General features: G+C 40.2%; 1 protein-coding gene across 2 annotated transcripts in view; it reads left to right on the forward strand.

Annotated features, from left to right (window-relative positions):
• Window positions 1–13969, forward strand: part of ubac2 (UBA domain containing 2) — a 250361-nt gene that overhangs the window by 30231 nt on the left and 206161 nt on the right. For both annotated transcript variants that reach the window (XM_072578035.1, XM_072578036.1), the window contains exons 2-4: window positions 1422–1549; window positions 9236–9355; window positions 12621–12727. In XM_072578035.1, the coding sequence (XP_072434136.1) occupies window positions 1422–1549; window positions 9236–9355; window positions 12621–12727 (355 nt within the window). The remainder of the gene's footprint in view (window positions 1–1421; window positions 1550–9235; window positions 9356–12620; window positions 12728–13969) is intronic.

The raw sequence follows: 13969 nt of genomic DNA on the forward strand, positions 1-13969 counted from the left end.
ATTCCCAATACCCACCAATGTAAATTGTTCCTTTCTACCTACCAGATCAACTTTTAAAAATATCATCAATTCATTCATCTGATTAGCTAACAGAGTAATTCACTCTAATAGCAAACTTCACAAAGTAAGCATAAGTCCTTGTAATTTTACAGTACTTTTTGCAGCTGGTAATGATTCCCCTGCTCATGTAAATATGTACATATTTTAGGCTTTCCAATATTTAAAATTAGTGTTTACAGAAAGCTAGAACTTCCTAAAAACTCTTAAATTTGCGTAAGTATATTTCTAAGCTTGAGTCAGCATATCGTGTACTACAGGTAGACAACCCTTTATCCAAAATCCCGAAATCTGAAAAGCTCCAAAGTCCGAAGTTTTTTTTCCTCTCTTGAACAAGGTTGTTTGTCGTGCAAACAGTTAACCCAAGTCGACACCCACTTGATGTCTGTCACTGAGATGCAACGTGAGGAGTTGTGGCCCTCAGCACTGGCAGGCCTCAATTTTGTCTCAAGGCCCGTTTTACTCAGTGAGTCTGCTCATCCGGTAAGATTTTTAAAAATTTCACTATCAAACTGTCACTTATTCTGAAATTCTACAAATTCTGAAATCCGAAAACCAGTTGGTCCCAAGAATTTTGGATAAAGGATTGTGCACCTGTACTGCAATGCAGAGGAGCCTTATGAAGCAAGCAATATTCTTACACAGGTCATGTAGTTTAATTCAGACCACATCTTCTCATTTCAAGGTGATTTAAGTTTTGTGCTCATGAATTAAATTATTTAACTAACAGTGATGAATGGTGAATTGATGTATATTTGTATATATATTCCACTTGAAGGAGAACGTGGGACCTTGTAAAAGATGGTACCTCCAGCTTTCCTTCATTTCTGGAACAGGAGTGTCAGCCTAGATCCTTGTACACAAGTCATGAAGTGTGTTGAATCCACATTCCTCTGTCTCAGAAGCACACATGACACCCTGACCTAAACATGTTTGTTTCCCTCTGTGGGGATCAGTAGGATGGTGCAATGTTTTTTGTTAGTTTTAAGTAACCTGTCAGGTTGAGAAAATTGAACAAGCTTAGGTCTTTTTCTCAGGTAAGAGAAAGCTTAGAGATACCTTGATGGAGATGCATAAAATTCTGAAATTCTTGGAAATAAGATATAGGGAAATAGGTGGCTGGGGAATGAGTTCAAAGCCAGAGGCCATAAATATAAAATTATGAATGCCCTGTACTTATAATGGGCTGTCAGTGTTGAAACAGTTGATGCAAACATGCTGACACACAAATGTCATGAGTTATACTGATTGGTTGGGGAATTTTTATAATAAATTATATCAGTTAAAGAATAGGATAAAGAAAAATCTCATGAAAGATCATTCACTATATTGTGCTATTCAATTTTTTTCTTTTTATTTTAAAGATAAAGCCCCCTTATCCAAGAGTCTTATGGTGATCTTAAGTACACTGGCTTTTGTTTTAACTATACCTCTTCAGCAATACCAACAGCACTTCATCTACAACATACAAGCAATAAAGCAAGATCAACAGGTATGGTTCTGTGATGTCTTGTTGAATGTAGTAGTTCTGAAATTGGGGTTCATGGAAACTTATGACTGCAAAATAAGGTGAAAGTGAGAGTGGAGCATGACTACTCCATCTTTAGAATCTAGCTAGGAAACTGGAGTGGAGAAATATCAGAATAACATGTGGGTAAATACCTGCTTTCTTACAAGATTTATTAATTTGTTTTACATGCTGCATTTTCATATTGTAACTACATACTATTACAAATTAGATGGATGGATTCATGATTGATCCATTTCCAAAGGGGACTTTTCAAACAAAAATGTTTGAAAATCACTGACTACTGAGCACGTAGTCAGAGCTTAATTGAAATAGGAGTTTGATAAAAGTGTTCAAAATTCATGGAGGGTTTTGATGGGACAAGTACAGAGAAACTGTTTCATGTGATAGAAGAGTTGATAACCAAAGGAAACAGATTTAAGGCAATTGGGAAAATAACTGGAAGCTGGAAACTTAAAGGGCTATGGAGAAAGAGCTGAGGAGTGGGACTGATTGGACAACTCTCCCAAAGAGCATGTTGGACAGAATGACTGTGAGAATGAGCATGAATTTTTAAAATTAAAAGTCTGCATGTTTTCCTGGAGAAATCAAAGATAATATATCAAAATATTTCTGTACTCCATGTCTTAAATTAGAAACTTGTGACTGATATCACAACAAATATTTTACCTAAGTGCGTTTGTCCTCCTTGCATGCTCAGTTTTGACTATCAAATGTTACATAAACACCCAATTTGAATGTTATGACATCCTGCCGGACTGTAATGTATGAATGGCACTTAAACTTTATCATTGATAGCATGCAGTCTCTGGGTGAGTGTAAGAAAAGCTGTATCTTAATTGATGTGCTCAACTTGCATCACAATGTGCCAAATATTTTTGACCACTTTGAATCCTAAGGTGGAATAGCAGCCAGTAATTCAATTGTGTGCATTGATTATTTACATTCAAATTACTAAATGGATTGATTTAAAACAAACATTGGAATGTATTGAGACATAAGGAGTCTTACCTTGCCAATGGACAGGTGTGGTGATGAGTCAGTTTTTTGTGATTTTACTGGGTTTTGTCTACTAAAGCTCCTGTGAAATATCTTGGGGCATTTTCCTACAGATGAAGAACTACACAAATGCAATTTGTTATTGTTTAGAAAGTTATTGGTTAAAGTTGCACACCAGACACATGAACCCATAACCTACTCTGAGACTGTTAGTGCAATGCTGTTCAGTTAAGGTGTTGTCTTTTGGATGAGATTTTAAACCTAGGACCAAGTCCATCACCTCAGATATTTTGAAAAGCATATAAGTTCTCCCCAGCAAACTTTGTACTTAACCAGCACCATTACAACAAATTATCTCATTGTCACTTACGGGTTCCTAGTGTGCATAATTCGTTGTTATATTTCATATCAACACTTCATAAATACTTCACTGGCTGTGCAGCACATCGGGACCACATAAAATTTAGAGAAGTGCAATATAAGTGTCGCTGAAAATAAATAATTGCATACACTGTATTGGCTCTAGAAAGGTCTGATGGTGTAGTGATAACAGAGCAGGTGGATTTGATGGATTTTCATTTTTACAGTTTCAGAAATTGTCTAACACCTAAAGTATGTGTTTAATTTATTTTTATTTCTGAATATGTTATAAAATTATATTTATTAAAAGTAATTCTTTATCAGTCAAGCCCTGTGATTGAGATTTGAATAATTGCATATTTCAGTGCATGGAAACCTGTTCCAAACAACTTTTTTTTAATTGGTGAAATTATAATATTTCCTTCAAATTGAAATTACGTAAAACTGTAGTCCAGAGAGCTAGTGAGTTAATGCACAAGTTTTGCTGCTGCACATCAGGGTGTAAAATTAAAACAACTTCCCAAGTTTGGGTTGGAATCTGGTTAAATTTATTCTTAAGAATGCAAGTTAGGAGAATAAGAGACTGGCTGGCTTTCTGTATGGTTTACAAAATTAGGTGATTCACCATGTTATCCAACGATCAGTTTGGGTGAGAAGGAGGAAATTTTGTGCCTATTGTGTGTTTCATAAAATGTCCTGTACAGTGCCGAAATTTGTGTTTTAGGACCCATGCTGGTGTTGTTATTCCAGGTGAGTCTCCTTTCTTTTAGGCACATCTCACTTACCAATATCATCCTCAAAAATAAACGTATTGAACACCCCCTGAAAAATCCAAAAATTACTGTCTGGGAGAGTAAATTTGTCTATCCTGGAATAATGAGAACAAAAGTTTCAAGGCAGAAACAAAACCAGTTGGCCCATCATCTTGCCTCTTTCCTCCCCTTTCACTCTGTCTTCTCTTTCCCCTTCCATTCCTCCATCTTGTCTTCTTGCTGCCTCTTCAGTTTTCTCCACTTCCTCTTTCTTCTTCCCTCTCCCTCCAGGTTGAATTAGGCACAGAAAAACTTCTAGATTTACAAGGGTTTGACTGTCAATCTATAGTTTAGCACAAACATTAGGTTCCACCTTCATTTCTTTAGAAGGGGAGATAGAGAGAGAATTATAGACCAGTGAGTCTGACGTTGATTGTGGGAAGATGCTAGAGTGCACTATCAAAGGTTTTTTGGAATAACACTTACACAACAGTGGTAGAACCAGACACAACATGAATTTACAAAAATGAAATCGTGCTTGACAAATTTGCTGTAATTTTTCCAGGATGTAACTAGTACAGTTGATCAGGGGAATCAGTGGATGTGGTTAATTTGGGCTTGCAGAAAGCTTTTGACAAAATTTCTACATAAGACAGTAATGTATAAAATTAAAGCACAGGGGATTGCGGATAACGTATTGAGATAGAGAAAAAGAAAAAAAAATAGCAGGCAGTGACCAGTGGGGTAATGCAACGATAGGAACAAGGGCTCCAACTATTCACAATATACATTAATGATTTAGATGAGGAAACTAAAAGCAATATCTCAAAATTTGCAGATGACACAAAGTTATTGGAGGTGTGTGCTGTGAGAGAACGCAGAAATGTTGTAGTGTGATTTGGACAGGCTGAGTGATTGAGTAAATGCATGGCTGATGCAGTATATTGTGGATAAATGTGAGATTATTCACTTTTTCAAAAATAGGAAGGAAGCGTGTTATTTGAATGCTGTAAATTGGGAACAAGAAATGTGTGTCCTTGTGTATCAGTTGCTGAAAGTAAGCATGCACATGCAGCAGGCAGCTAAAAAAAGGAAATTGTTGGTCTTCATATCAAGAAGTTTCAAGTACACGAACAAGGATGCCTTGCTGCACTTATATAGGGCATTGGTGAGGTCATACCTGGAATATTGTGCGCAGTTTTGGTCTCCTTATCTGGTCATAGAGTTGTACAGCATGGAAACAGAGCCTTCAGTCCAACTCGACAATGCCGACTAGTTGTCCCAACCTACTCCAGTCCCACTTGCCAGCACCCAGCCCATATCCCTTCAAACTCTGCCTATTGATATACCCTCCAGACGCCTTTTAAATGTTGTAATTGTACCAGCCTGCACCAGTTCCTTTGGCAGCTCATTGCACATACATAATACCCTCTGCATGAAAACGTTGCCCCTTGGGTCTCTTTTATATCTTTCCCCTCTCACCCTAAATCTATGTCCTCTAGTTCGGGACTCTTCCACTCCACAGAAAAGACTTTGTCTATTTGTCCTATCCATGCCCCTCATGATTTTATAAACCTCTATAAGGTCACCCCTCAGCCTTCGACGCTCCAGTGTAAACAGCCCTGCATATTCAACCTCTCCCGATAGCACAAATCCTCCAACTCTGGCAACATCCTTGTAAATCTTTTCTGAACCCTTTCAAGTTTCACAACATCCTTCCGATAGGAAGGAGATCAGAACTGCATGCAATATTCCAACAGTGGTCTAACCAATGTCCTGTACAGCCGCAACATGACCTCCCAACTTCGATACTCAATTTTCTGACCAATAAAGGAAAGCTTTCCAAACGCCTTCTTCACTATCCTATCTACCTGCAACTCTACTTTCAAAGAGCTATGAACCTGCACTCCAAGGTCTCATTGTTCAGCAACACTCCCTAGGACCTGACCATTAAATGTATAAGTCCTGCTAGGATTTGCTTTCCCAAAATGCAGCACCTTGCATTTATCTAAATTAAACTCATCTGCCACTCCTCAGTCCATTGGCCCAGCTCATCAAGATAGTGTTGTAATCTGAAGTAACCTTCTTCACTGTCCACTGCACCTCTTAGGTGAATCAGCCATGCTAAATTGTCCATAATGTTAAGTGCATTAGGCAGCGATAAATGTAAGATAATGGTTCTGGGTGGGTCGGTGTGGACTTGTTGGGCCGAAGGTCCTGTTTCCACACTATAGGGAATCTAATCTAATGTATATGCATCTAAGTCCACCAGAGAGTGGTGGGGGCATGGAATGCGCTGCCCGTGGGAGTGGTAGAGTCAGAATCATTGGCGACCTTTAAGCGGAATTTGGATGGGTACATGGATGGGTGCTTAATCTAGGTTAGAAGTTCGGCACAACATCGTGGGCCGAAGGGCCTGTTCTGTGCTGTATTGTTCTATGTTCTATGTTCTATGTTCTAAGTCATTTATATAAATGACAAAAATTAGTGGATCCTTGTCACTCCACTGGTCACAGGCCTCCAGTCTGAAAAACAACCCTCTGCCACCACCCTCTATCTTCTGCTTTTGAGGCAGTTCTGTATCCAAATGGCTCGTTCTCCCTGTATTCCATGAGATCTAACCTTGCTAACCAGTCTCTCATGGGAACTTTGTCGAACGCCTCACTGAAGTCTATATAGATCATGTCTACCGCTCTGCATTCATCAGTCCTCTTCGTTACTTCTTCAAAAAACTCAATCAAGTCAGTGAGACATGATTTCCCACGCCCAAAGCCATGTTGACTATCCCTAATCAGTCCTTCCCTTTCCAAATACATGTACATCCTGTCCGTCAAGTATCCCTTCAACAACTCGCCCACTGGTCAGGCTCACCGGTCTATAGTTCCCTGGCTTGTCCTTACCATCTTTCTTAAATAGTGACACCATGTTAGCCACCTCCAGTCTTCCGGCACCTCACCTGTGACTATCGATGATATAAATATCTCAGAAAGGGGCCCAGCAATCACTTCCCTAGTTCTAGGGTACACCTGATTAGGTCCTGTGGATTTATCCACCTTTGTGCATTTCAAGACATCCAGCACTTCCTCCTCTGTAATGTGGACATTTTTCAAGATGCCACCATCTATTTACCTGCATTCACTATTTTCCATGTTCTTCCTCCACAGTAAACACTGATGTAAAATACTCATTTATTATCTCCCCCATCTCCTGTGGCTCCACACAAAGACTGCCTTGCTGGTCTTTGAGGGGCCCTATTCTCCCTAGTTATCCTTTTGTCTTTAATGTATTTGTAAAAACCCTTTGGATTCTCCTTAACCCTATTTGCCAAAGCTATCTCATGTCCTCTTTTTGCCCTCCTGATTTCTCTCTTAAGTATGCTCCTACTGCCTTTATACTCTTCTAAGGATTCACTCGATCTATCCTGTCTATACCTGACATATGCTTCCTTCTTTTTCTTAACCAAACTCTCAATTTCTTTAGTCATCCAGCATTCCCTACACCTACCAGCCTTCCTTTCACCCCAACAGGAATATACCGTCTCTGGACCCTCGTTATCCCATTTCTGAAGGCTTCCCATTTTCCAGCCGTCCCTTTACCTGCAAACATCTGCGCCCAATCAGCTTTTAAAAGTCCCTGCCTAATACCATCAAAATTAGCCTTCCTCCAATTTAGAACTTCAACTTTTAGATCTGGTCTATCCTTTTCTATTACTATTTTAAAACTAATAGTTTTATGGTTGCTGGCCCCAAAGTGCTCCCCCACTGACACCTCAGTCACCTCCCTGCCTTATTTCCCAAGGGTAGGTCAAGTTTTGCATCTTCTCTAGCAGGTACATCTGCATTCTGAATCAGAAAATTTCCCTGTACACACTGAACAAATTTGTCACTATCTAAATCATAACCTCCATATTACTCTTTCAGGTAGTTGAGATTTCCTTACAAATTTATTTCTCAATTTTCCACATTATTAGGGTGTCCTTAATACAATCCCAATAAGGTGATCATCCCTTTCTTATTTGGTCTGCTAAGGATATTCTTGTTATAGAGGGAGTGCAGCGAAGGTTTACTAAATTGATTTCTGGGGTGGTGGGACTGATGGATGAGAAGACGTTGAGTTGGTTAGGATTGCATTCACTAACATTTAGATGAGTGAGGAGTTCTCATGGGCAACTATGAAATTTTAATAGGACTGGACAGGTTTGTTGCAGGAAGGATGTTTCCAGTGGTGGGCGAGTCCAGAATCAGGGCTTAGTTTAAAGATAACACATAAACCTTTTAGGACTGCAATGAGAATTTTTTTCACCCTGAGAGCCTGTGGAATTCACTACCATAGAAAGTGGTTGAGGCCAAAACATCCTGCTTTCAAGAAGGTTGTTAGATATAGCTCTTGGAACTAAAGGCATCGAAGGATATGGGGAGGGTGGGATTAGTGTATTGTGCTTGATGATCAAGGGGTCAAATTGTCTGCTCCTATCTTGTATGTTTCTGGACCCTTTGCCCAGGACGCAACTCCTCACTGGGGAAGAGCTCAGGTCCTTCTTTGTTTTGAAAAAAAACCCTGCTAAATCACCCAATTAACTAATTAAACAAATAAGAATTCAGGTCTACTTATTTATTCTGAAAAAAATCTGTTATCAAATCACCCAATTAACAAATAGTGCTGGGGCACGATAATATATTCCAGCAAGCATGGTGCCAGCTTTCTAATACCACCAGCAGAATTCAGATTTTTATTTAGGCTTCTAACCCATAAGTAGCGACACCATCACTGCACCACAAGAGGTGCTCTTTTTTTTAAACCCACCAGCAAAGCATAAAGTTGAGTCTTTTCTTTTAAACCTAATTGCAAATCATTCAGTTCACAAATTAAAACAGTCAACAGTTTGTAAGCAGTGCAACATAACAAAAATAAAGAAAGAGTAGAAAGGAGGAGGGGACTAAATTAGAATAGAGTTGGAATGAGAGATAATGTACTCCAGTCACCCTGTCTCCTCCACTGATGCCCAGTTTACTCTGAAGGCTTCAAGAATGTTGGCGAACACTGTGTGCTCCCTCTGTAAGAACCTGAACATAGCCAAAGAAGCAGAGTTGGCAGTTGGGAGCTGTGAACACCCGTTTCACAGCCCACTGCCTGGACCTGTTGATGGCTGCCTGCCTTAGCCAGGTTCACAAAGAGCTCCTCTGACCTGCATGCTTGCTTCTGCACTGAGGGAAAAGTTATAAGCAGTGCCACCAACAAATATAGGGGAGGGTGGGCAAAGAGGGAGAGAACCAAATTTCCATGGAATTGGAGGGTCTACACAGTGAGAGACAGGGCCATCCATGATAGAGTAATTAAAATTGGGACTCAGAAAAGGCCAGAGTCAGTTTTAGGGGAATAACTAGATTTGTAACATTTCTCTCCAACTGCCTTAAATGATGTAACTTAGTTTACAAGGTCACATAGAGGAAGTTGTCTCTATAAAAGCATTGGTTGCTTATGGTCCCTATCCTCAGATATGTTTGTGATTTTAAATTTCTGATTTTTGATACCTTTTCAGGTATGGAGAATCATTTCTGCTCGAACTGTTTACCTTGACCTAAAAGACTTATTCTGCAGTTGCCTTCTAATCTACAATTTTAGAATATTTGAAAGAAGATATGGTAGCCGAAAATTTGCGGTATGTATCGTTTATTTTAACTTCAGCTTATTTGTATCATCAGCATAAATTGGAATGATTTGCACTTTATCTTGTTTCCTCCTTCTGAAACTTGAATAAAAATGTTTTTCACCTTCCACGAACTAGAGTCCAGCCAAACCTATGCTAGTATTTTCAGACCAAGTTCCGTTAACCCATTGGCCTTCATGAATGCTGACTTTTGAAATGCCCATCCTTGTTTCCAAATTGTCTTTGGCTTTTCCCCTTCCTATCTCCGTGACCTCCTCCAGCCAACAAAAGTCTGAGATCTCTGTGTTCCTCGTTCTGACCTCCTGTGAATCCCCAATATTAATCATTCCACTGTTGGCAGACCTGTCTTTAATTGCTGAGACTCCCAAGTTTTGGAATTCCATCGCTTATCCACTCTGCATCTCTTTCTTTCTCTAAGATATTCTTTAAAATCTACCTCTTTGACTACATTTATGGTCATCTGTGATAATCTCTCCATATATGATTTGGTGTCAATGTTTTCTTTGATGATAATCCCTGTAGCTTCTTGGTATGTTTTAGTGTATTAAATGTAGTCAAGATTAGAGTGGTGCTGGAAAACATAGCAGGTCAGGCAGCATTGGAGGAGCAGGGAAATCGACGTTTCGGGCAAAAGCCCTACGTTAGGAATGTGGCAGGGAGCCTTGGCGGGGGGAGAGATAAATGGCAGGGGGGTAGGGCTTCGGAGAAGGTTGCTGAGAATGCAATAGGTGGATGGAGATGGGGGTAAAGGTGATAGGTCAGAGAGGAGGGTAGAGTGGATAGATGGGAAGGAAGATTGACAGGTGGGACAGCTCATGAGGACGGTGCTGAACTGGAAGGTTGGAACTGGGGTAAAGTGTGGGGAGGGGAAATGAGGAAACAGGTGAAGTCCACATTGATGCCATGAGGTTGAAGATGAGGCGTTCTTCCGCCAGGCGTCTTGTGGTAATGGAGGAGGCCCAGGATTTGCATGTCCTTGGCAGAGTGAGAGGGGGAGTTGAGATATTCGGCCACGGGGCGGTGAGGTTGATTGTGCGGGTGTCCCAGAGATATTCCCTGAAGCGCTGTGCAAGAAGGCATTCGCATCAGTAGAGGAGACCGCATCTGGAGCAACGGATACAATAAATGACTTATGGAAATGCAGGTGAAACTTTCAGGGATGTGGAAGGCTCCTTTGGGGCCTTGGATGGAGGTGAGGGAGGAGGTGTTGGCGTTGGCAGGGGAAGGTGCCAGGAGGAGAGGGTGGTTGTTGGGGGGCGTGGACCTGACAGGTAGTCACGGATGGAACGGTCTTTACGGAAAGCGAATAGGGGTGGGGAGGGAAATATATCCTTGGTGGTGGGGTCCATTTTTAGGTGGTGGAAATATTTGCCAAATGATGCGATTTACGCAGAGGTTGGTGGGGTGGAAGGTGAGGACCCGGGAGTTCTGTCTTTGTTGCACTTGGAGGGGTGGGATTCGAGGGCAGAGAAGTGGGACATAGATGATTTGCGGTGGAGGGTATCTTCAACCACATGGGAGGAGAAATTTCAGTCTTTAAAGAAGGAGGTCATCTGGTGTGTTCTGTGGTGGAACTGGTCCTCCTGGGAGCAGATGCAGTAGAGGCGGGGGAAAATGGGTTAGCATTTTTGCAGGAGGTGGGGGTGGGAGGAGGTGTAATCTAGGTAGCTGTAGGAGTCGGTGAGTTTGTGGAAAATAATAGTGTTGAGTCAATCATCGTTGATGGCAATGGAAGAGGAGGGAGGTGTCAGAGATGGTCCAAGTGAAATAAAGGTTGGGGTGGAATGTATTGGTGAAGTTGATGAACTGTTCAACCTCCTCGTGGGAGCACGAGGTGGCACCGATGCAGTCATCAAAGTAGCGGAGGAAAATGTATATAAATGTAGGTTGTTTATGATTTGCTGAAGCTAGGAGATGGGGTTGGCCACTGACCAGAAATATCACAGTATAGAATGAGTTCTGAAGAACATGTTGAGGTATATTGTTGGGGTGGAATGGAACAGAGCTTGTTGTGTATGACCAGAGAGATCATGCTGCCAAAACAAGACTTTAAAAAAAATGTTCCATTGCCTAACACAAACATCAAATTGATGAAAATAAACAATGTGTCAGTTGCCGATTACCTTTCTGAAAAAGTTACAATCCTACACATTCTGTTTTTTCATTCAAAAAAACATTTGCACAGACTGTTAACAAAATGTGTAGAACATGTGAAAACTGTAAAACATCAGAATTAGCACAAAGTGAAACAGTGGTGTGGCAGTACAATATTCAGCATGTTAAAACAGGAAACAGAGAAAATATTTTTCAGCAAACTGGCCCAGCTTACTGATAGTTGATCTCACTGATATGTTAATTCACTAGAAAGAATCCTTTGTGCACATTTCATTTTGCACATTCGGGCTTCTTGGTGTACTGAGACTATTGAATAGGCAGTGGTAAAGTGGCTAGTAATCCAGAGCCCGAGGTTATTGTTCTTGGGACATGGGTTGGTGAAATTGTAATTCAATAAAAATCTGGACTTGAAACTAGCCTAATGGTGACCATTGTCAATTATTGTAAAAACATATCTGCTTCACCAGTATCCTTTAGGGGGGAAATCTGACACCTGACCTGGTCTGATTTATGTGAGAGTCCAAACCACAGCAAAATGATGACTCAAACTTAACTAACCACCCTCTGAAATGGCCCTAGCAAACCACTCAGGTCAAGAATGACTAGGCATGGGCAGTAATTGCTGGGTCAGCCAGTTATGTCCACATCCCAGTAAAAAGTGGGACTTTCAACTTTACTTTCACATATATTTTGTGAATTATAGTGATTTGTTAGAATTCCTTAATTGTAGAAAATAATTTGGTATTTTTTAAAAGAATAATCTTTCTTGGGATGTGGGTATCACTGACAAAATCAGCATTTGTCCTGTATCCCTAATTGCCCTTGAGTAGGTGATTGTGAGCAACCTCTCTCACCAATGTAGTCCATGTAGTGTAGACATCATATGGTACTGTCAGTGAGGAAGTGTCATAATTTTCCAGGATTAAAGGTGCGGGTTTAGAAGGTGCTGTCAAAAAATATGCCAGTTTGTTGCAGTGCATCTTGTAAATCATAAAGATTCATAAGAATGTAGATAGTATGCACTGTTGCTATGGTGTGAGCTTGCAAGTCAAACTTGAAAAGTGTTGTGCTATTCTGACTGTAATTAATTGTTTGTATTAATTATTAGTTGGCAACATTGAATATTATTTCTTCATTATAGTCTTTCCTTCTGGGTTCCTGGGTGCTGTCTGCAATTATGGACTTACTGTTAGTGGAAGCCCTGCACCATACATTTGATATGTCTGTGAACATCTTACCATCTGGTTTGTAAGTTAATACTAACTTGTTGTTTTACTTTGTTCCATAGAAATTGCAAGTTACTTATGCCTTCTTTTCACCTGATTCACACTTCCCTAATCTACTTCAGGATCTAAGTAAATGATCTCACCTGACACAAGTGTAACAAACAGGGGATCCAGAATTCAGGGGTCAAAATCTCTGAAAATAAGGCTGGGCTAGGAGATGAGAAGCAATTTTGAAAGTTTAGAATTCTCCATTAAGAAGAGTTGTGGGTGCTGATTTGCTAAGTATTTTCAAGTCTGAGGTTGATGCATTTTTGGGGCTCGAGGGATCAGGGGATAATGATGGAGAAGGCTCAAGAGGCAGTGAATTAGGCCTACTCCTCGCTCTTGTGTTGTTGTGAGTGTTGTATTGCTAGGTTTTAGATGAGATTTTAAAGAAAGATTTACATTTGTATAGCAGCTTTTGCTGCCTTAAGGTATTCCAAAGTTCTTTACAACCTTTTGAAATATAGTCACTATTGTAATATAGTGCAACAGCCAATTTGCCCATAACAGCAGGACAGTATTGGAAGATAATCTGTTTCAGTGATGATGTTGGCTGGGAAATAAATTGGTCAGGATCTCCATCGCTCTTCTTTGGAATATCCATCTGATTTCTTTTCGTCCACATGAAGGGGCAAACAGGATCACAATTAAATCTGTCAACGCCCAAAAAGTGCAACACTTCCTTAGTACTGATTTGAGAGTGCCAGATCAGAATTTTATGTTCAACGTTCTGGAGTGGAATTTGAAACTTCAAGTTTCTGTCTTGGGTCCAGGTACCCATTGAGCTACTGCTGATTCTTCAAGTGTTTAGCAGAGGCTCCTACAGGTGAATATTAATTAATTCATGACAATTTTTGATAAAAGGCTGACAGTTTTGGTCATATTTAACTTTTGATGCAATAATAAACCAAGGGCCTGTCAGTCTTCTAGCATGAATGTTAAAAGATTCAATGATATTATTTCAAAGATGTTTTCTTTGGTATCCAAACCTAGTAGTTATCGCTTAACCACCATCACTAAAGCAGATCATCAGATCATTATCATATTGTTATTTGTGTGGCCTTGCTAGGTGCAAATGAGCTACCATGTCTCCTATTATTATACTAGCGACTGTTCTTCAAGTAAACTTTGTTGGCCACGGAACACATTAGGGCATTGTAGCTTTGTGAAAGGTGTTATATAAATGTGGTCTTTCTTTAAAAGAACCCAGAAATGATGCTCC

The sequence above is a fragment of the Chiloscyllium punctatum genome, chromosome 9 (genome assembly GCF_047496795.1).
Source record: "Chiloscyllium punctatum isolate Juve2018m chromosome 9, sChiPun1.3, whole genome shotgun sequence".
NCBI lineage: Eukaryota > Metazoa > Chordata > Chondrichthyes > Orectolobiformes > Hemiscylliidae > Chiloscyllium > Chiloscyllium punctatum.